Raw genomic sequence first — 22362 nt, forward strand, 5'->3', positions numbered from 1 at the left:
GCAGCCGGGCCGTGTGGAGCTGACGCTGTCCACACAGCGGGTGCTGAACACTAGCGCCTGGTCCGGGAAGTGGCTTGCCCTCGCCCTCAGGGCATAGGTGGGCTCGGACTTCCACTTCACACGCTGGAGGCTGGATGCGCAGTGGTGGGGAGCGCACATAGGAGAAGCCGCTGTCTACAGGAACACCCGCCACTCTCCAGACCCCTTGTGAGAGCTCACACCGGCCAAGGAGGTCTTGACTTCCAATCATCCACAAGTGGACCCTCTGGGGATCCGCGCGCAGAAACAGCTCCAGACCTCCCTTAACCAAGTAGAGGATTTGTTTGAGACAAGCAGAGGGGCCCTCCGCCCGCCCAGAGATCACAGGGCGAGGCCTTATTCTATGGAGCTGGCTGCGACTGATTTGGAATGAAAGGACCCCAGCCTTTCAGCTGTCGGTACAGCGCGCACTTCAGAGCGAATTCGCACAGAGTTACTGCAGCGCTGGTTATGCTCGCTGACACAAGCACGTCAGGAAGCCAAGCCCAACACCTTCCCTCAGACCCTTGTCCTACTCTGGAATTCCACCCCCCAAACCAATCGATAAAACCTCCTTCACTCACAGGTGTGCGTCCCCCAATGAGCATCCCACCTGCTCTTACTCGTGAGCAGGCATCCTTTCCCTGGTCTAAAGTTACTTGAATTCTTTTTTCTGGTTCACATTTGACAGAGGTGTGCTGACCTCTGCCAGGTGCCACCAGGTACCTCTGGTTACAGAAGTGCTCCCCTCAGGTGCCTTTAGATTCTGAGGATGAAATTGCAGGTAAGGCCCGTGTCCCCTCCTCAGAGTGCTGAAGGCCCAGATCCCTTTCTGGTGGGGAAAGAGGCTTTTTTCCCCCCCAGAGGTTGGACACAGAAATGCAGAAATGGCTAATATAGCCCACAAACTCAAATTTTAATAATCCATAGGGGGACTTTGATATTCTAAGATTTAAAACAAATTTTATTAAAACTGTACAATAATTTACAAATGAGTAAAAATTCTCTGGTATATATCATAGGAATCACAATACAAAAATATGTGTAAAATTTTGTAGTTGATCACCATACAAACCTAGTTTAGGCCTGTGAATATTGTTTAGCACTGAACAGAAATCACATGTTTAGAATGTGGTTATTAAGTAATTGCTTCAGAGAGCACAAATACTAACTGGTTTTTTGCCATGAGAAAACAAGTCTTGTTCATTTTTGCATAAATTTACAATAAAGCTTTTTAAAAAATATACAGTAAACAAATATATGCTTTGATACATATATTCACAATATGATTTTCCTGAGCCTGAACTTAAATTCATTACTGTGTTAAAACACACAACCTATCTCGAGGTTTCAGTGATGGAGTGATGGTAAGTGCTAATCAGCTCTCCAAGCCTCAAAGCCACCCTCGCATCCCCACCCCAACTCCCAGTCCGTGTTTACAAGCTGCATAAGGCACTCAGGTTTCCTGAAGGCTACAGATTCTGCAAGGGCAAAGGCCTTGAGACACAGCCCAAGGCCTTCAGCCACTGGAGCCTAGACCGTGGGCGCAAGGCCAACACCACAGGGGCCTCCACCAGGGAATCTGCAGCCTACATGAATTTCCATTTTAGGTAAACCAGACACTTGCATCACTCTGCTGTGCACACAGCGCGCTGGGTTGATAACTGCTATTGGACTATGATGTGGATGTCCCTGTCTCGGTGACATGGTCAGCAATCCTGCCAGCATTTCATGATCTCTCCTCCTGCCTCCTCAGGCACTAATGCAGATCTCTCCTGTTTGAGGAGCTACCAGGAAGAGCCCAAATGCTCAGGGAAGTTCAGTCCAGCCCACTGTTTGGAATAGAAGGTACAATGTGGGATTTAGAAAATGTGCACCTTACTTTAAAACACTTGAACAGACGCTCATCGGCCCAGCAGAATCAGTGACAAATGCTAATATTTTCCTTTTTTTTTTTTTTTTTTTGGCAAAAGCCCAGTTCTGATTTTGTAATCAGATGAAGAGAAAGTGCCTATGACATATGAATGGGAAGAATAATGGTATCTAAAGAGAGGATTGACAGTCCTAGTGTGTGCTTTTAGGGTGTGGCAGGGTGCCGCTGCAGTTTGGTACATAGGTGTTATTTAAGACATTCAGCAGCCATTTTCCTTTCCTATGTACATACTTTTACATATAAACAATAACAACTTCATAAGCATTTGTACATATTTACATGCATTTCCTTCCTCTATAGTTAGCCTTTAAAAAAAAATACAGAACTGTGATTTAGAGCATCCGGGTTGGTGGGAGGGTTTACAAAGCCTTCAGACCTATACCCAACATGCAAATCATGATGATCTCATCAATCCAGAGGGATTTGAATTTGGGCAAGTCTGAGAGTACATCTGCAGATCCTAGTCGGCTGGTGTTCTCTTGCAGGTACACACTGGGACCAGCCCCAGGAGCTCCTCCTGCAGAGGAGGCCAGGCTGGGGAGCCAAGTGGAGTGACCTGTTTGTAGAAGCCTGCATTGTGGAATCCTCCAGACCTAACCCCACGCTCATCCATGGCTCTGTGGCAGCTTTTATTAATACAGGCTATTGTTTGCCATTCAGTTCTGAGTACAATAAATGTGCCAAGAGGGTGCAGTCCTTAAAATGAGACCAAACCATGCATGGAAGGATGAATGAGATCCCGGACTGGAGACAATCCCTGACATCAGGCTCACCTAGGGAGGCACCCAACTGGGCCAGCACCTGGGCCAAGTGAGTCAGGAGCTATGACTTGAATGACAACAGAAAGGATGAGTCCTTTTGGACGAGTGTAGTTAATATTGTTTTTTTCAGCAGAAATTCTGCACCCACCAAAAAAAAAGCAGCTCTGTCTGCTCCGATAAGCTCTGCCTGGTTTCCAATTAGGGAACCAGGCCGGTCCTCCAGCACTCTGCCATCGGCACCAGAGCGGAAGACATCTTCTGACATCAACACAGAACCAACCTAACGCTTTCAGACCACACGGCCATTCCTCCCTCCAGCTAGTGGCTTTTAAAAGAATTTTAATGCAATGCTGCATGTTGCCTGCACACCTGACTGCGTACCTCACTCCTGGGCATCAACCTCTAGGTGCTCAAAGGGCTCACATCCCAGCGCCATTTCTGGTGGAGTGAGCACATGACGTACCCTCACACACAGCTCTTCTCTCAGCACTAGAGATGGCGACCTTGGACTGCCATGGATGGGATGGCAACAGGACTGCCTCCGACCAGAGAGTCAGCTCGTCCACATGCTGCACTTCTGGGCTGTGGATGGGATCACAGCAGGACCGGAAACCACTTAGAGCTGCCTTCATCAACACGCTGTCTTCTCTCTGAAAGAGTGGACATGAGTGTCTTCTCAGTTAATGTGTCTGAGGCATGCTGGGGCAGCACTGGGTGGGGCGTGCAGGAGGAGCACCGGGGTGGAGGCTCTGATCAGCCTGGCCCTGCCCGTGGACTGTGAGGTGCCCAGGGGTGCTGGCTGTAGGGACAGCACAGCTGTGGTGTCAAGCGGGAGCCTCCAGCCAGGAGAGGCTGACAGCTCTCCCAGAGGACCACGTGCTCACACCCGAGGCTGCGCTCTTCTGGAAGCCGCCTGCAGCAGGGGTCTTGTGGCCAGGAGAGCCACCTGCATTTCCACCCGTTTCATTGCTTCTCGTCACTTAGAAAGGGGGCCTCTGCCAGGTTCTGACTCCTTATCACCTTCGTGGTTTTAAACACTTTGAACAGGTTCTAAAAGAGTTGCTGTTAGAAGCAAAAAGGCAGGTGGCTCTGGGGCCACATGGTGGGGTAAGGGGCCCCACCTGAGGCCACAGGCAGTAGGATCTGCAGTTTCTGATTCAGGGTGGTCCAGAGGTTATTTTTATTTTTTCAACCTATCTTCCTCACCTAGGATGAAAACAAAGGTGGTCACATCACACTGTTTGCCACACCCTCCCACTGAGCTGGAAATCACTGCAATTAAAATCACATGCTGCTCTCTGTGCAGGTAACTAGGCTCACTTCTAGACAGGCTGGCACCCAATCACCTTTTCTTGGAATTTCCAGCCAGCCTCAAGAAAAGTTGAAGCCCCAAGAGACAAAGAGAGCACCCAGGGTGACCCCTGCAGGCTGACTGGAGCCAGGTCCTGGCCACCGGCACCGCCTCTCACCACGTGGCTGCCCCTCTGAATCACATGATCACCTTCCCAGGCTGTGAGCTACATGCAGGCAAACATGGAAGAGAAATCTTGTCAAAAATAGTATGCAGAGTTCTAAAACAGTATGCATTTCCTAAAAAGTCACTCCCCAGATTGCAGGGATGAGTCAGGGCATGGGCACCTGTGTCACTGGACAGCTCCCAGAGCCCATTGTGCCCCACTGTCCACCATTCTCCATTCACTGCCACTGTGTCCAGAGCAGGTGGCTTCCTGCCTTGCCCACACTGCATCATACCACACAACTCACACGCTCCACGCACAGACACGGCGCCGTCTCCAGGTATCCAGGCTCCCTAAGCCCCTGTGCCCTGCGTTCTCCAGTCCTGTCCTCTCTGGGGATGTGACATCCTCCCTCCCCCTCACCCCATCCCCAGTCACTGCCTCACACAGCCAGGCAGGATCTCAGCCAGATTGGAGCCACACAGGAGAGCAGGAGTGAGACCATCTCGCGTTTCTGACCTGGGTCTTAGTGGCCTTCAGGGCTCCTTCGGACCCCACATGGGCTCTGGCCCAGTGCATGGTCAGCCCCCCAAATTCCTTGCTTATGAGTGTCCTTGTGGACAGGGGGCCTGAGTGCTGTCCACAGAAAGGCCCGTCTGCCAGGTGGCCCTGGGCTGGCATCTGAAGCATCCGAGTGATAAGGCTGGGCCTGCCCAGACTGTGGAAGTGACGTGACTCACAAACCCTGCTCTCCTTCAGAGGCCTGGCACTACGGTGGGTGGAGAGTGCCCATCTGAGCAGCCCCAGAAAAGCCCCCAATTCTGCAGCCCCAGTCTGCAGGGAAGAGGGGCAGGAGCTGAGTGTAGAGGTGAGGGGACACAAGAGGAGCCTCAAGGCTGTGGAGGGGCGTGTGGCATGTGCTGGTGCCTTGAACCAGAAGCGGGGACCGGCGCGTCCCTGTGTAGTGTGACGAGTTACGTCAGGGTGAGCAGGAGCCACAGGGCTGCCCTCCCTCGAGGCGTGAATCTCATGCAGTTCTAACCCAGGCTGCAGTGAGGATGGACGAGGCTCTGGGGTGAGCTCATCACCAAGTGTGATAGAAAACAAGTGTGGCAGGGACGAGGGCAGCAGGTGTCTGACTGTATCGCATCCCGGGCTGGTGGCGGGGCCCAGCCAACAGGCCCAACACATCCACCTCTGAAAGTGGCAGAAGCAGTGCCATCGGTGTGTGCAGAGTGGAGCGGTGCAGATGGGCCGGGAAGCAGCGTTCTGGTTTATGTCAACACAGAGCTGCGGAGCAGGCCCCCGCCGTCTGTGTTTGCACTGGGGATTTCCACGGGGTCTCAGCTGATGGAAAACACCAAGCTGCTGGCTGCGAGACAAGCACCTTCTGGGGCCCAAAGAGGCAGCTTGGTTCAGAGCCAGCTGCAGGCGGTGATGCCATCTAGAGCTCGGGACCCACAGCCTCACCCAGGGCTTCCAGAGATGTACGAATGCAGGGCTCCTGGCGGGTGAGCCTGCTGGGGGCTCCTCCTCTGCCCCAAACATTGTCCCGGCACCCCCAAACCACCACCACACACGTGCACACTGCCAGCTGGTAGGGTGCTAGAGGAGGGGCCGACAGCCTTCTTCACACGCTCGCTGGCTCGGGGAGCCCTCAGCAGACATCTCCAAACCATACACAACCACGGCCACACGAGACCCTTGACAACCCCAGCAGCTGGAGCTGATCCTCCCCTACCTGGCTCTGTGGGGTCTCCCTCAACCCTGGGATGGGATGGGTGCCAGCGCTGTCATCCAACCCCTGCCTGCCAGCCTCGTCCCTGAGGTCACCCTCGCCCAGCTCTCATGGAGGAGAGCCCCATGTGGCCCAGATGCTGAGATGGCCCTTCTACCCCAGGGACGAACACCGCCATGCTGGGCCCTGGGCCTCCCTCTTCCGGTTTGACAGCTGTCTAACAGTAAATAATAAAGAGTGGACACTTCTACAGAGCACTTAACTCCAAGTGACGATCTTGAGTGGGAAGCAAGGGAACCCACCTCCCCAGGCCCAGCCCCCCGGCCAGCTGCTCCCCGTGAATGTTGGCAGATGAGACGTGATGTGAGGAGGAGGCTGGGCCACTGCCTGGAAGTGGAGGGTCCTCTCCTTCTGCCCAAAGTTGCCCTCTGGTGGCCTCTATTTTGGAAGATCCAGGGAGCCAGGAGCCAGTAGGCCTGAGTCTTCCTGAGCAGGTCACCCTGGGACTGACCCAACTAAGACAGAGTGACGTGCTGCAGCAGAGGTGTCCGTCAGGTGAGGAGAAGAGGAGGGGAGAGAAGAGACCGGAGGCAGCCCGGCAGGGGGGGCAGAGAGGGAGCGGGACCCCAGGCTGGACGGAGGGTGCTAGGCACGCTGGAGCTGCCCTTGCTTGAGGGCTGGGCCAGCGTCTCCCAGAGAGGGCATGCTGTGTGCCTCTGCCCCACCTGTGCTGGCTATGGGAGGGTGTGCCTGCAGCATGGCATGGCTGTGGCTCTGGCCACACTGCCCAGGAGGGCCCTGGCTGTCAGCTGCCTCCCTCTGCTTGGCTGAGAGGTGGCTGAGAGCCTCTTGCAGCCTGTTTGTTCACAGATGGCTTCTGACGGTGGCAGAGGGAGGCAGCCAGGCTGCTCTGAGCTGTGAGTCCTGATCTGAGGGCCCAGACCACCGATGGGGCTCAGTCCACACTGGCAGTGCATGGAAATGGGCCATTCCTTGGGGTGTGCCTATGCATGTGCCTGGCCTCTGAGGGCAGGGACATAGGCACAGAAAAACACGGCCCCTGTACCACAGTCCCCTCTGCCACCCGCTTGCTCATGGCCACTCAGCTGTGGGCAGGGGGGCACTGCGCTGTTCCTGCACAGGAGCCTCTTCACTGACTCATGGGAGGATTACTAGAGTGAGGGCCATGCCCAGGGAAGGAGAGGGGTCATTCCAGCATGGTGGCAGGACAGAGGCTTCTGGGCTTTGTTCATGGTACAGGGATGGGTCAAGGCTGGTGCCTTCTGCCTGTGATCCTGTCGCCAGCCACCTAAGCACTGGGACCTGTCAAGCCTGCATTATCCCAGAGTGCCCTGGCCAGGGTGGGCACCTCAGGCCCGAGGGTGTTAGAAACCAGCTCAGCGCTACTGTCCTGGAGAGAGGAGCTGGCTGGCTCTGATGTGGGGACAGGACCTGCTGGCGAGTCAGGAGAGCTCAAGTGGAGATGGACTCCATTGCCCAGCCTCCTAGGCCTCTGCCTGACCACACACAAGCACCTAAAGCATGGTGGTGCTCACACACACAGCCATATGCACAGACGTGTGTGTATGCACACGCACATGACCAATCCCAAGAGCTGGCCCCCACCCCACGCACACCCCAAGGCACAAGCGCATGCACACACCCACTGCCCGACGCCGTCAGCTCCCGGCTTCCTTTCCTATCTGGGTCACAGGCAGCTGCGTGCAGTCCTGGGAGGGGGTGCCCAGCTCCCTTTCCTGACACTGGCTCTCTAAGAGTGACGTGACTTATTAATGGCCTCATGGCTGCATAATGAAAGGGTCCATTAATGCCCAGATCAAGATGTGCACATTGTGGACAGCAGACAGCTGGCCTGCAGGCTGGAAGCTCCCAGCTGAAAGGAGGGAACCAGACCACAGAGCCGTGGGAAGCGGGGTGCGCCTTCGGATTCCAGCCAGTTATTCGACTTCTGTCTGAGGCTTTGTGCAAACGGCCCAGTGACATTGGGGAATCCTCTTTACCGTGTGGTGAAAACACAAGGATCTGAACAAAGGGCAAAAATGAAAGTCTGAAGCCGAGCTGGGCCACAGAGGGTCTGGGCAGCCCCTCAAGTTGGGCCTCCGTGTCCCTGCAGCTCCAGGAGGGGCGCCTTCACAAGGACGTCCAAGGAGCGCCACTCTCAGAGGCGGGAATGGCCAGAAGGTGTAACAGCAGAGAGGTAACGTCCCAATGAAGTCACGTCTACTGCTGTCCCTGGGTGGATCTCAGCACACGGAGTGCAAACAAACACACCCAAAAGACACCCCTTCAGCCAAGATTTAAGAACCACGTGTCAGCTGCAATGCTCCGGGGAGGGCCTGGGCTGAACCCCATGTTAGAGGTGGGTGCTGGCCCCACACAGCCACAGACACAGAAGAGTAGCCCACCCAGTGGCTGTCACGGACTACAGCAAGCCTGTGGCAGGCACCAGCAGGAGGGTCAACTGAGGGAGCTCCTGTGCTGAGGGACGGGGGCAGGGGCTGGCCACTGCTTCTGAGTGGCAAGTGCAGCCAGCCCACCAAGCTGCCTGCGGGCTGACTGCATAGGCTGTCACCGGCCACCTGCCTCGGCTGCCCTCAGGCTCAGCTCCTCGACGCTCCCATGTCTGGCCAGAACAGACCCATGTCCATGTCTGGCGTGCTCCGGGACGTGCTGACCACAGAGCAGGGGCTCTGTCCAGGCTGACAAAGCGGCCCTGACCACAGGCATCCCCTGAGCTGGACGGTTAGGGCATCACTCACAGGGATGGCAGCTGGGATCTCCGCACCCTGCTCCCCACCCTAGAAGAGTCCCTGTCCCTGCTGCCAAGAGACCCAGGCTGGCCTGGGTGTTCCCAGGAGGGCCCAGAGCACAGTTCTTCCTAAGTGCAGCAGCTTGGCAGATGGACAGTCCACATGTGGGGGACCTTTCCTAAGCAGCCCACTTACGTTCCTTTTTTTTAACAATGCATAAGAATTCAATAAGAATTTTCTATGGTTATGATGGAGAAAATGCTAGTCTTTTTTACATGAAGGCTCTTCTCCCACACGCACACAATGCTCATTAATCACGGGTACATTCTGAGCAGCAGCAGCTGATCCCTGCGCTTCCACACTGACCAAGCAGCCATCGCTCCTGGCCCACTGGGGCCTGTGCCCTGTCAGCCGTCCACGACAAGCCCAGAAGGGGCAGGGCCTGTCAGCCGTCCACAACAAGCCCAGAGGGGCAGGGCTGCTCATTGGCATTCAGGCACCGGCTCCGCCAGGCGCTGTAAATTTAAGTTCCCTGACAGTTAATTTCCAACATCGTGAGCTCCAGACTCTCAGCTGGAACAGGCACCGTCCCTGGAGAGCCTTCCCAGCCCCCAGGACCCAGTGGACCAGTCTGGCTGGCCAGCATGGATGCAGCAGTGGCCACTGTCTCACTCCTGTGCTTCCCAGTGTGTGGCAACATGGACACGTGCTCCAGGACGTGCTGACCACAGAGCAGGGGCTCTGTCCAGCCAAGCAGAGAGGCTCATTCAAGAGGGAGAATTCTTTACAGTGAGGGTGGGGGACAAGGACACGGAGGATCAGCCACCCCATGAGAAATGAACTTCAACCTGCACTGTGCTCCATATGCAAAATCAGCTCAAGAGGATCACAGTTGTTTCACATGTAAGACAAAGCCACACATTCGAGAAGGAGGCCCAGGAGAAGGAAGCCACATTCAAGTAAGGCAGGGATTTCCCAAAAGCCATTAGGGAAGGTGATAAATCAGTCTTCTTCAAAATTAAGTACTTCTGCCGCTCATAAAACACTCTAAGGGAACAAAAAGACTAAAGAACCCCTGGGAGGAATATGTTTAAACTGTCCATCTGATTAATGCATGGGTTGGGGATGTATAGAGACTCAGGCTCCATAGGGCTCAGTCCAAAAGTGGGCAAAAGATTCGAACAGATATTTCACCAAAGAAAATCACTCAGCATCATCAGTCACAGGAACAATAGAAATTAAAACCAAATCAGAGGCTGCCACTGCCCTATTAGAACAGACAAAGAACAAACAGAAAGGCGACCGTTTGAAGGGTCGATGAGGTTGTGCAGCAACCAGTTTCCTATAAACTAAGATTGTGCTTACCGTGGGATGCAGCCACCCAATCCAATCCTAGGACCTTACCTAAGAGAAACAATCCATCCATGTGTGGTGCACACCTGTGGTCCTAGCAGGTGGGGTGCAAGTGTGAGACCAGCCTACACAACTCAGCAAGCCCCTGCGTCAGAATAAAAAGGTCTGGGGTATTGCTCAGTGGTAGAGTATCCCTGGGTTCAATCCTCCAAACCAACACCAAAAGCCAAAACTCACATTCACATTAAAACCTGCACACAACTGCTCACAGCAGTTCTAGTCACACTGAGCCAAGCTGGAAGCCCCCAGGTGACCTCCAGGTAGAGACTGGACAGGCCTCCATGCGCTATAACGCCACACAGGGGTGAAAGGACATAGGGCTGGTCCCTGGCTGCTCAGAGCAACCCAAGAGGGCTTTGATAGGCGCACAGAGGCCACGCACCATGAGGTTCCATTTATGCGAGTCAGAAACGGCAAGGCTGGAGGGGAGGAAAACAGGCCCAGGCTGCCTGGAGAGGGGCAGGGTTTGGTGGCAAGGGGTGGCAGGAAGTGTCTGGAGGACTGGCCCGTCCACGCCCTGATTGTGGCAGTCCGAGTGCTGGGCGCGGTCAAGACCCAGGGCCAGCACCACACAGCACGCGCTGAAGCTTGCCGTGTGTCAGTCAGCAGTAAATCACCTTGCAAGGACAACAAAGGACACTGGCTGGGCCACCAGCAGACAGCGTGACTTCCTGAGGGTGGGGACTGACCTGGCTAGCCTCCAGTCTCTGCCGGAGACTGAGACCAGGGACACAGCCACACATCCACTCCACCCCACCCTACCCACGGAACTGGCCCCTGACAGGCACGGTTAGCAACGCTGGCACGACTTTGCCTGGGGTGGGAATGAAGTGCTGGGAATGAAGGACCAAGCAGGCACTGTGTGGGTGGGAGCACGTGCCACCTCCACCAAGAAAGAAGTTAGACAGGGGAGAGTGGGGTGGGTTCTGTCTGAGTGGCCCAGAGCCGGGCGTCGTGCACTCGCCTCTCACAGTAGCGATGGACAGACACAGGTGATTGCAGATGGATCGATAGATACAGACAGGCGGATGGAGCCGGGTGAAACACGTGATGGTTGGAGAGATGAGGGACGACAGTAAATGGAGGACAGACAGACAGACACGTGGATGCCTAGGTTACTGTAACGTGTTTCTCTATCCCTGAGAAACGGTGTTCCCAGCAGAAAGAGCACACCCAGCTCTAGAGGTCCTCTTTCTAAACACTCTCCCCCAGCAGAATGGACAGTGCTCCCTGGGAGGGGTGGGTTCCAGGCCTGCAGCAGGGACACTGGCAGGAGGTGCTCAGGTAAGGAAGAGGTGGGTTGAGGACACAGGTGCCAAACAAAGGAACTCTCAGGGGCTTTGTAACCTACAACATAAATGAATTGCCACGCAGACATCAGGAACTGAATAAAGAAGAGAACAGGGAGAGGGACAGGTTTTCTTCAATGAGACAGGAGGAGCAGGGTTGGCAGCCCAGACAGCCCAGCAGGGATCCTCACTGCAGGAGTTCTGCTCTGGGTGCTGAGTCGGAGCGCGCGAGTTTACGAAAGGGTATTTGCACGGCCTTGGTGTATCTCCCCTACTAGGTGTATGATTACCTAGGTCACCTATTAGGTAGGGGACCCAGTAGGCTCCCTCTTAATGAAGGAATGAAGGATAATGTCACTAATGATAAAACGTCTTGACCTCAGCCCTGACCCCATGATGGACTGAGGGTCATCATCAACCTCGTGCAAATCATGAGGAAGAGGAAGTGTCCGGCAAACCAGGTTGAGGAACCTCCCCCACATGGCCTGTTCTTAGCAAGAGCCCAGGTAGAAATGGGGAGGAAAAGTAAGAGACAGTGGCCTGAGTGTGGCGTGGACCCTGCAGGAGGAAGGGGGGCTGCAGTAGGGGACGGACAGACCTGGTCCAGCCCGCCGACCGGCTCTCTGGAAGGCCTTATGATTGCTTTGCATGGAACCAGCTCAGGAGAGCTGGGCGAAGCATCTCCAGGAGCTCTGAGCTCTAGTCTGCAACTCGGCACCTACAACTATTCCAAAATAAGGAGTTTTTCCACAGCTACTTGAGGTGAAAGGAACTTCTTCACTGGAAAGGACAGGAGCTTCCTGTGCTGTGTTTGCTGTCACCTGAGAGGTGCCTTCTCTGGCTGGTGGGGTTGGGGTCCTGGGCTGGGAGCCAGGATAACAGAGCAGAACACTCCTGTGTAATGCATGGAGACTGCTCTTCCTGACATCCCCCGCTCAGGCTGGAACCTGGCCACCTGAATGTCCTGAGAGGGAGCCCAGGATAGAGCAGCCTGCTGGGCAAACCAGCTGCCCTTCTGGCCATGTCACAGCCCAGCCCTGCCCTCCCCACTTGGGGCCAGGGGACACTCTGGTGCCTCAGGTTCAAGAATAGTGCTTAGGAAATCAACAAACCTCTGCAGCATCCAACCCTGGCCCCAAGGCTGCTGGGAGTGTGACAGCCCCTGAGCTGAGAGTCGTCCATCTACCTATCTCTCTGTGTCCATGACCTCCACTGTCCCTCCCTGACAACCGTGTGCCCCCTCCACCCTGACCACCCCAACATGAGCATGCTGGGAGCAGATGGTCCAAGTCACCTCTGGGTCCAGGTCCTGGCTCTGAGCACAGAAGCTGTCAATCAATGCCCAGGTCCTGGAGATGGGTGAGGGCACCTGTGAAGGGGCCCAGCCCTGCCTGCAGGAAACCTGAGAGGCCAGGAGTGCAATTTGAGCTAGCAGTGTGCTGCTGAGCACACCCTGCATGGTAGGCTGGCTTTGGGGGTTCTGAAGGCGGCCCTGGTGAGAAGTCCAGCAAGTTGGTTGGCTCGAGCGCCCTCATGTGGCTCCCAGTGGCATGTCCAGAAGGGCTGGGCCAGGCCGTGTCCTGCTGCCTTCTAGAACAAACTTCCAGGTGAGTGTCCTGGCTAGGGCCTGTGAATGCTGTGGGATGCAAGGACCACACACTGCCCTGCACCCGGGGCCAACACAAGAAATGGCCAGAATGTACCGTGGAAGACTAGGGAGCATCACCCACCGGCCCCTCTGGACAGATGGGTGTTACTCTCCTCCTGCCATTTCACACCCGCCTCTCCCCCGCAGAGCTGTCTGTCCTGGAGAGGAGCCCATGGCCCTCAGATGGGGATGGGTGGGGAGGTGGACCCTCACCGAGAGGCTCACAGGGTGGCCTGCCTCTGCCACCCAAGAACCTGCTCACCTCCCCCAGACCACGTGGCGGGACTCCAAATACCCCCACTAGGAAACCCTGCTTGTAAAGAGAAGCTCAGCCAGAAACCTGCCCACCCTGGTCCTGCTGCAGCTGCAGAGCCTGACAGAGCTGACCGACACAGCCACAGGTGCTGAGGCCAGGGACAGGGACGACGGAGGGAGGTACGCGAAGGAGAGAGCACTTTGACGGGCCGGCTGGGAAGAGACTAGTCTACCACATGGGGACGTGTGTCGGGGTTCTGCCTGCCACTGTGCACCTACCCACCCCACCAGCACATCCCCCTCCACTCTCCACAGGAACCCCGGCCCCAGCCAGTGGGGGCTAGAGAGGAGCTCCCCACCAGGCCTGGGGTCTGTGTCACGCAGAGCCACAGCTGGAGACGACACTCTCAGCCTAGCCCCTTCGGTGGCCTGGAGGTAGCCAGGGGTAACTGGTCAGGGATAAAGGCTCAGGAGTCTCCCAGCCAGCTTCTTCCCACAGGGGCCTGGCAGGAGGATCTGAACTGGCTGTGCTGCCCACTGACCAGGGCTGGCAGAGGAGCCCTCAGTGGCAGGGTGCGCCACCTACTCAGTGCAGCTTCATTGAGTGGCAGCTGCCTCGGCAGCCCAGAGCTGGCGGCTGCGCTGCTTCACGTCCCAGGGCACTGCTTCCTGTCTGGAGGGACTGGAGGAGGCGCCTGAGGTCAGCTGAGCCCCTCAGTGCCCCAGGGGCCGTCAAGGCCGCACTGGGCGTGGGGGCAGGGCCTCGAGCACAGCTTGCTCCCCGAGACAAGGCGGGAAGCTTCCTTTTATAAAGGTTCTGGGGGCAGTGGGTGGGGCTGGAGCCTACCCTGGCAGACGTGACGGCTTGGGTGGGTCCCCAAAGGGCACTGGCAGGGGGCTGGGGTGTGCGTGGGCATGAGGAGAGGAGGGGGGTCTGCGCATGTGCAGGCAGAGGTGGAGACACCCGGCTCCCCTGGCAGAGGGAGACCCGATTCACATTTTGAAGAGTAGAAGCAGCGGGCACATTGACCCACACTGGGACCACCAAACAGGGCAGGAAGGAGGCCCTCCCAGAGGACAGCTGTCCACCTCACCTGCAGGCCCTGGACTCCGGGCTCCTCTCTGAGGTCCGTAGAAAGCCAGGTGCTGCTGTCTCCTCCCCTGGGCCTGCTCCTGGCGTGCAGATGCTTTGGACGGGGCAGCCTTGGCTCCCGTGGGGATGGTAGCCTTCAGGCCCTGCAGAGGGCTCTCTGGGCTGGGTGTCTGGGCGACAGTCCTCGGCTGTTTTTCTGTGTGCTTTCCTTGAGGTAGGGTCCTTTCTGGGCTCCCCACACTCTCCATCCCGCTCTGGTGGGCCACTATGCTCCTGGCCAGCAGTTCAGGGGCTTCCGCCTTCATGTCTTGGGGTGGGGTGAGGAGGTTCAGCAGTGGCCACAGCCCTCATCTGTCCCCACGGAGATGGCAATGAAACAGAACAAGGGCAGGTGTGGGTTTGTCCTCTGCAAGTGCTCAGGACCTCCGCAAGGGTCACAGCATTGGCGTTGTGTGCACCTGAGGTGCCCGGGAGCCTCCTAGGGTTGTCCCCGATGAACCCTCCCTGAATGAGGTCACCACTGAAACCAGGGGCTTCACCCTCTCCTGAGGACAGGCCTGTGTTGTTTCTGAAGATCTTCCTCCAAGAACACTGGCAATTACCACAGGAACCAGAGGAGGGTGGCCCAGGGCTTGCTCCCGTGCAGGAGCGGGCTTACCCCTGCTTGGCAGGGAATGTCACACATCCTCGTGACCAGGATGGGGACTGCTGTCTGAGAGGAGGGACCCCAGGGCCCAGCAGCCAAGGCCAGGCCTCTCCCAGAGAAGCCCCAGTCAGCAAAACTAGTTCTAATCCTGGCTCATCCCAAGCAGACAGTGGCCTCCACTTAGTGTCCCTTCCCCCTCGTCCTCCACAGGACAGCTGTGCAGAGATCAACCCTCTTGGGTCTTCAGGGATGAGATGCAATGTCCTGTCTCGCTGCCAGCACCCACCACTCTCTGGTCCCGCTGAAGGACAGTGGTCCGACTCTGAGGGGGACTGCAACACACAGATGCAGAGCACAGGAATCAGAGGGGCAGGGGCCATCTGGGAGGGCGACCACTGCTCTCCAGGAAGGGCCTTCTCGGCACCCTTGGAGCCTGGGGCCCACAGACCAAGAAAACAGGATGTGGTGTCCCTGCTCATCTGGTGTGGGCGGGGGGGGGGGGGTGACCAGGCAGCCAGAGGCCCGTGGGCTGCTACCATTCATGTGGCTGTGGGAGAGCCCATGTGTCAGGGGACGCAGGACCCAGGCTGGTGCTGGGGAGCTACCAGAGAAAGATAAAGGAAAGTCACAAAGTAACTGTTCTACTGCAGAAGAGGCTGCCTATTGTCCAAAGCTGGGTCTCCAACCCTGGGGCAGGCTTGCCCTGCACCCTTGGTGGACCTTACCCTGGGAGGGACTTGTGGCTCTGGAGGGCACAGTGGCATTCTAAGGGGCTGCAGAAGTCCTGGAGGGTCCCTCCAGCTTCTCAGACTGCAGGCAGGCAGGTGCCACTGTGGTCTCTCCAAAGCAGAGCGGGACCCTTGTCCCAAATGCAGCCTGTGAGGTACTCACCACATCAGAGGGCCAAGGCCAGCTATGACCAGAGAATGAAAGCTAGGGAGAAAAACAAGAACAAAAATAAAAACTGAAAAGGGAAAGGGAGGACGGGGAAACAGAGGAGAGAGAGAGAAAAAAGAGTTTGTAGAGCTTCTGGCAAGAAACGACCGGTTTCAGACAGTAAGACGGGGGCTGGCTGGGGAGGGCTGGCACCTTCAGGGCACACTGTGGGGAACCTGGGTGCTGCCGCCCCAGGATGCACTCAGGGACCAGCAACGTCCAGAGCTGGGCTGGGTGTGCAATGGGGGCCCACACCCACCCTTCCCCTGCACGACAGGACAAGGTGAGCCTCCGAGGGTCAGAGGTGTGGACAGCCAGGTCCCCAGCATGGCAGGACAAGGTGTCTGACCTGAGGGTCAGAAGTGTGTGCAGCGGGGTCCCCACACCCAGTGCATCCCCAGCATGGCAGGGCGGGGTGAGCCCCTTGGGGGTCAGGGGTGTGGACAGCCAGGGCTCCTACACGACAGGGTGGGGGAGCCTCTGGGGACTGGGGGTCTACGCAAGAGAACGAGCAGGCGGCTGTGATGGCTGCAGCCTCACAGACGGATTCCGGGTGCCTGGCAAACAAGATCTCCTGACAAGACTTGGGTCATGGTGCCACTCTGAGCCATCAAATGCAACGACACCCGGCATAGATCCAAGTTTTGAAGCCTCACCTTGCGGGCAAAGGCAGACCCTTCTAGAGAAAGCCTGACAATGAAGAGCTACTTCAGCTAAACCTAGACCCACGCCCTGCACTTAGAGCTGCTCTGGTGTCGAGCACAAACAGGCGCCCTGTGGGGAGAGCATGATGGAGCTGACACGGGTTTGGGGAGACCTAGGCCTCATTGAGGTTTGTGCCCCAAGAGCTGTGTCCCCTCTGGACCTTACCAGTGTCCCAATCCCTGAAGGAAACCTAGCAGCCCTAGGACCCGTTCCTCACAGTGGATCTGAGCACCCAGCTAAGGACAGCTGAAGCACTGGAGCCCCTCAGAGGAGGCAGTGATCGCCACTGAGGGGCAGCAGGGCTCGGCTGGGCGGTGGGAAGGACTGTGGCCCGCTGCCAGAGGGCTGCTGTATGGAGGGACCTTTCTTCCCTGGAGGGCAGGGAGCACCCAAGGTGTGTCTTAGGGAGGCCCTGTCCAGATGACAGTCTCCTGTTCCCCCTGGAAGGGACAGATGGGGGTCCCACTGGCCACTTCACTCTTGGAGCTGGTCACTTTGGTGAAATCTGTCCGACAAGCAGTACGATTTGCTGAGAAAAGATCTGACCCCAGAAACCACTGAACCGGCCCCCAAGTTGCATGCAGAGAGAGAAGGGCCCTGAGGGAAGCCGACCCCGAGAGCGAGGGTGGGCCTCCGCCTTGACAGGGGCCTTGACAGCGGCCTGCGTCTGCCAGTGTCAGTGGGGGTCCAGTGTCTGAGCACCACCCGGCACTTCTGGAGGGCCCTGGGCCATTCGACCACCACACCTCGCTGCAGGGGGAAAGCCGAGGCCTGGGGAAGCATGCCCACTGCGGCTGCAGGCCAGCTCACTGGAGGGGGCTCCTGTCTCCCCGCCCAGGCTCCTGGAAGCTCCCACTCCGGTGCCCCTTTCTGCTCCACTCCACCCTGGCGCAGGAGGGTGGCCCAGGCCGCTCACTGGCTCTGGTGGGAGGGACCTGCTACTCTGTATCCATGATCTCGGAGCTGCACAGAGGAGGGCTGCGATCATGTTACCTTTTCCTCCAGCTCCTTGATCTGTCTCTTCTGAGCTTCTATTCTTTCTTCTAGCTCTTTAATTCTCTGCAATGGTAGGAGGAGGAAACCCTTCAATAATCAGAGTGTTTGAGAAACTGAGCAAATAGGAAAAGAAGGAGGAGGAGGAGGAAGGAGAAGGAGGAGGAGGAGCAGGAAGGCAGCCAGACACCCAAGGTGACGGTGAGGAGTCAGGCCACTGTCCTTCCCAAGGCTCTTCCAGCAGAGCAAAGGGAGGCTGCGGTCATAACTGCTGATCCCAAGGAGAACCTGGGACCCTGGAAGGGACCCTGGGAGCAGCTGAGCACCGACCACAGCTTGTCTGATGGAGTGAGGGGGCTGCAGCGACCACCCTCACCCTGACCACCCTGGAGACCAAGGAGACCAACACAGCAGCTGACCTAGGTCTGCGATCTGAACCTTTTGCACCCTCGCAGGGTGTTCTTAGCGTGGAACGCATCCACAGGAGCCCCTTCCAGGCACTCCCATGGGAGCTGGGGAGCATAGTGATCAAGAGGGCCACACAGGCCACCAGGGTTCCTGGCCTCCCCTTAGAGTGAGACTGGCCGGCCACTGTCCCAGACCACAGCTTTGCCATCAGGGACAGCACCATGGACACCTGGGAGGCAGCGCTCTGAAAGAAGGGACCCGCCAGGGTCTCGGAATGCAGTGGGGGCCTCCTGTGGTGGGGCAGGCAGTCTGGCAGAAGGCTGGATGAGGCCAGGGCCGTGGCAGGGTATGGGCATTAGAGGGCTTGGCCGGGGGCGTGGCCACTAGACGGTGGCCTGTGGAAGGCGGGACCCAGGCCTCTGGCCTCCGTCTGCGCACCTGCTGGGCCAGGTGCAGCAGCTCCATGCGCTCCCGCAGGATCTGCGCGTCCCTCTCACGCAGCTCACTCAGGACCTGGCGCTTCCACTGCTCCACAGCCACCTGCAGCTTCTCGCGCTCCTCCTCCGACAGCAGCTCGGCCACCTTGGCCCCGGCCTCCTGCTGCAGGGCGTCGAACAGCATGGCCTCCAGCTCCAGGATGTGCTGGGCGGAGGGAGGCGCGTCAGTCCCCACCTTCTCCCAGACGTGACCCGCCCTCCCCGGGGTGGACAGCCCACCTTTCAGGAAGAATAGGGAGGCCAGGTCACCGCCAGCCTGGGGAGGAGGGCTGAGCAGTCAGGGGCTACAGTGTGCCCACAGGTCTCCGGGGAGGATCTGGAGCACATGGGCCACCTTCCTGTCCAGCAGAAGAACCCAGAGGAGGAGAAGCTAACGGGTGGAGTCTGAGCCAGGACCCAACCCCAGGTAGGGATGACACTCCAACAGGCAGAGTGTGGGGCTGGGAGTCACCGGGCAGCATGGCCAGGGAGCAGGTCCTGCCACAGGTGGGGACTCTCAGCAGGGCACACCCCCTCCTCTCTCAAATCTCCAGTATGGGACTGAGGGACCTCCGTGGATCCCTGCAGGGACGCCTTCCCCTTCCCCAACAGCCAGCACTCAGCTCCTAATCCCAGGTGTGGACTTGATCTGGACAGCGCCCTCTTCAGGAGAGTTCTGGTGCGCTCTTTATTTATTTATTTTTAAAAATATATTTTTAGTTGTAGATGGACACAATATCCTTATTTGTTTATTTTTATGTGGTGCTGAGGATCAAACCCAGTGCCTCATGTGTGCGAGGCAAGTGCTCTGCCACTGAGCTACAGCCCCAGCCACCTGATGAGCTCTTTAGGAAAACAAGTCTCAAATTTTCACCAGAATTCTCATTTTGATAGCCCTTTCTTCATTCAGAAACATGTGTTCCCTTCTCTGCAGGCAGATGATTGTGAAAATCCCCTTGGCTGAGCAAAAATTTTAGGAAATGAAAAAAAAAAAAACCCAACTCCTTCTGGGCCTATTACACGTTGCATGGTATTGTTGCTGATGGCCACAAAATAAATGTCCCTGCTGTCCTGCACTCAATCTCACACCAATCACCACCTCTCAGAGCAGAGGGACTTAATACACTTAAGATGAGCTGTGTGTGTGCGTGTGCTTGTGCAGGGCTGGGGACAACCCGGGCTGAGCATGCCAGGAAAGTGCTCTGCACTCAGCCGCTCCTCGAGCCCCGGCCTTTTAGAACAAGAATGGTTGAGGGAGACCTTGGGAACAACAAGAATGGTTGAGGGAGACCTTGGGATCAATGTCACAGAGGCTCGGCCCACGCCTGCTGGGGGAGACTGATCGCCACCCCCGGCTGACAAGGAGGTGCAGTGCACGAGCCACAGGCCTCCTCTGACTTCAGCAAGACCACACAGCCCCACAGCCGGCTCCAGGTGCAGAAGCGAGGTCTGTACAATCAGCACCCCACACAGTCTTCCTCCTGCAGAGCCACAGAGGATGTGGGGGAACCCAGGGACCCACAGACCACTGCTCACTTAAGGTCACTCTGATCGTTCTTTGTGGCCCTCATGAATGACAGACAAAATATGACAGCAGAGTCTCATCGTACAGTGAAAAGAGCCATGCTCACACACTGAGTGTCAAAAACAAGGATGGCACCACAAAGTGGCTGACCACATCCCTGTCACCACCGTCCCACCATCCCTCCCCCTCAGCAGGACCACCGTGCCCACCACCGTCACCACCATCACTTAGTCCTGCAGCCTAGTTTTCAACCTGGAGGTGCCCTAGGCTCATGCCGGCCACAGGGGACGAAGTGGAACCGGACCACACCCTCTGCAGACAAGCAGGCGTCCGTAGCGGAAACCCCAGCAGAGGGCACTGGCTTCCCTGGCCCCTCAGGAGGACGGGGGGACAGTGGCTACACAGATGGCAGCAGTGCTTAGGATTCAGGCTTCCTTCCAGGCCGAGTCCACCCATGTGAAAGCTGCAGGACGTTCTCCTGCCCAGTGTGCACTCAGGCCTTCTCCACCAAGCCTGTGTTTATAAAGGTCCAGGTGAGGCGGCGATCAGGCTGCTCTGGAGGGCAGGGCCTTGCTGGGCAGGTGCCTATTTCTGTGAGTCAGTGTGTGTGGCCTCAGGGAGACACTCAGCTCTGAGGACCCAGAGCTTTCTGGTCCTCCGTTGAGGATATCTCTGTTACATCCCCCTGCTCCTGAGCAAGGGAGGTGCACACAGACTTGAGAGCCTTCTAAGGTCAGGAGGCCACCCTCCTCCCTGACTGGGAGACCTCACCCAGCAGAGGGAGTACCCCAGACCCCAGGAAGCCCACCCTCAGCTCAGGAAGAGCCCCCTGGGCCTGCTGGGGACAATAGAAACAGCTGCTATTCCCAAACCGGGACAGCGGTGGTGGACCAGGCCACCATGACTGCTCTTCACATAGTGACCTTTATTCTCCTAATGACTCCAGGAGACAGGAACCAATATATTTAGTTGCCACGAGAGGCCAAGACACAGACTCAGGCCTCTCTGCTGGCAAGTGGCTAAGCCAGCTGAGCTCGAGGCTCAGCAAGTGTTGGGCAGCAAGGCCATGTTCAGAGATGAAGGCTGAATCAGGGTCGGGCCCTCACTGGTAGTTAGTCCACTCGATGGATTAACAATGTGATGGATTACTGAGTGACAACTAGGCAGGTAGGGCAGGGCTGGAGGAAGCAGTCACTGGGGATGTGCCTTTGGGGACTGCATCTTGTCCCTGCTCCTGCCTTGCTCTCTATTTCCTGAGTGCCGTGAACCGAGCAGCTTTCCTCCTCCGTGCCTTGTGCCGTGCTCTGCTGCACCTCAGGCCCCGGGCAATGCTGTTCAATGACCGTGGACTGAACCGCTAAAACCATGAGCCCAAAATAAACTTCTCTTCCTCTAAGTTGTTCTTTCTGGGTGACAGAAAGCTGACTAACACACACACAGGCACACACTCTTTGCTTCCTGGCCACAGTGAGGTGAGTGGCTCTGCTGCACCACACCTCCCTGCCATCATAGTCCTGCTCACCACCAGTCCACAGTGCTGGGTCAAGGAACTGTGGACTGCAGTGCTGACCCGGTGAGCCATAAGACACACCCATCTAAGCTGTGTTTCTCAGGTATTTTGTCATGGTGACAAAAAGCCTATTGACACAGGTGCTGTTCCAGTGAGTTCTATCTTATCAGCTCATTCCACACCCTGTTGGAGTGGTCATGGGCCCCTGCTGTTGCTGGTGGTTGAACCACTTGTTAGCAGGGCAATAAACATCCTCAGGACTCACTCATTGGTGCTCTTGAGGGAGAAGGGCAGAGGTGGACCCCTTTCTGGCCGGGGATGGGTGTGTGAGCAAGTCCCCCAGCCTGGTCCCCCTTACCTTGTGGGCGTGGTCCAAGGCCTGCTTCCTGTAGTCCAGCTCCTCATCCAGGTAGCCCTTCTGTTTGCTGAACAGCTCCTGAAACACGGAGAACCAGGGCTGGGCCTCGGGCATCCAGTCCTGGGATGTGATACAGGGCCACGTGGCGGGGGAGATGCCACCCACCTTCTCGCTCTCCAGATCCACCATCTTCCGCTGCAGTGCTGACTCTGTCTCTTCAATCCGCTGGAGCCACTGGGCACAAACAGAATGAGCAGGTGACAGAGTCCCCTTGGGCCACTCTTAGAGATATCTAAGCCACCCCTCCCCCTGATCCATGGACACAACCTGGGAGAGGATGGAGGGAGGCCTGGTTTAGGGAAGGGAGTCAGGACTGGGCTGGCCCCAACACGGGCTCTGCACACCCAGAAGGTCTAGACCCCCTGCACA

At 57.0% G+C, this 22362-nt stretch overlaps 1 protein-coding gene across 18 annotated transcripts in view; it reads right to left on the reverse strand.

Moving 5' to 3' along the window:
- Positions 1-15935: 15935 nt before the first annotated feature.
- Jakmip3 (Janus kinase and microtubule interacting protein 3) overlaps positions 15936-22362 on the reverse strand; it is a 53433-nt gene continuing 47006 nt past the window's right edge. For 15 of the 18 annotated variants that reach the window (XM_071610679.1, XM_071610681.1, XM_071610677.1 and 12 more), the window contains 5 exons: positions 22099-22167; positions 21934-22011; positions 18503-18706; positions 17657-17722; positions 15936-15986 (listed from right to left, as the gene is read on the reverse strand). In XM_071610679.1, coding sequence (XP_071466780.1) covers positions 15936-15986; positions 17657-17722; positions 18503-18706; positions 21934-22011; positions 22099-22167 — 468 coding nt within the window. The remainder of the gene's footprint in view (positions 15987-17656; positions 17723-18502; positions 18707-21933; positions 22012-22098; positions 22168-22362) is intronic. The other 3 variants (XM_071610680.1, XM_071610674.1, XM_071610670.1) reach the window with 2 other exon arrangements.

Source organism: Marmota flaviventris, chromosome 4 (assembly GCF_047511675.1).
Source record: "Marmota flaviventris isolate mMarFla1 chromosome 4, mMarFla1.hap1, whole genome shotgun sequence".
NCBI lineage: Eukaryota > Metazoa > Chordata > Mammalia > Rodentia > Sciuridae > Marmota > Marmota flaviventris.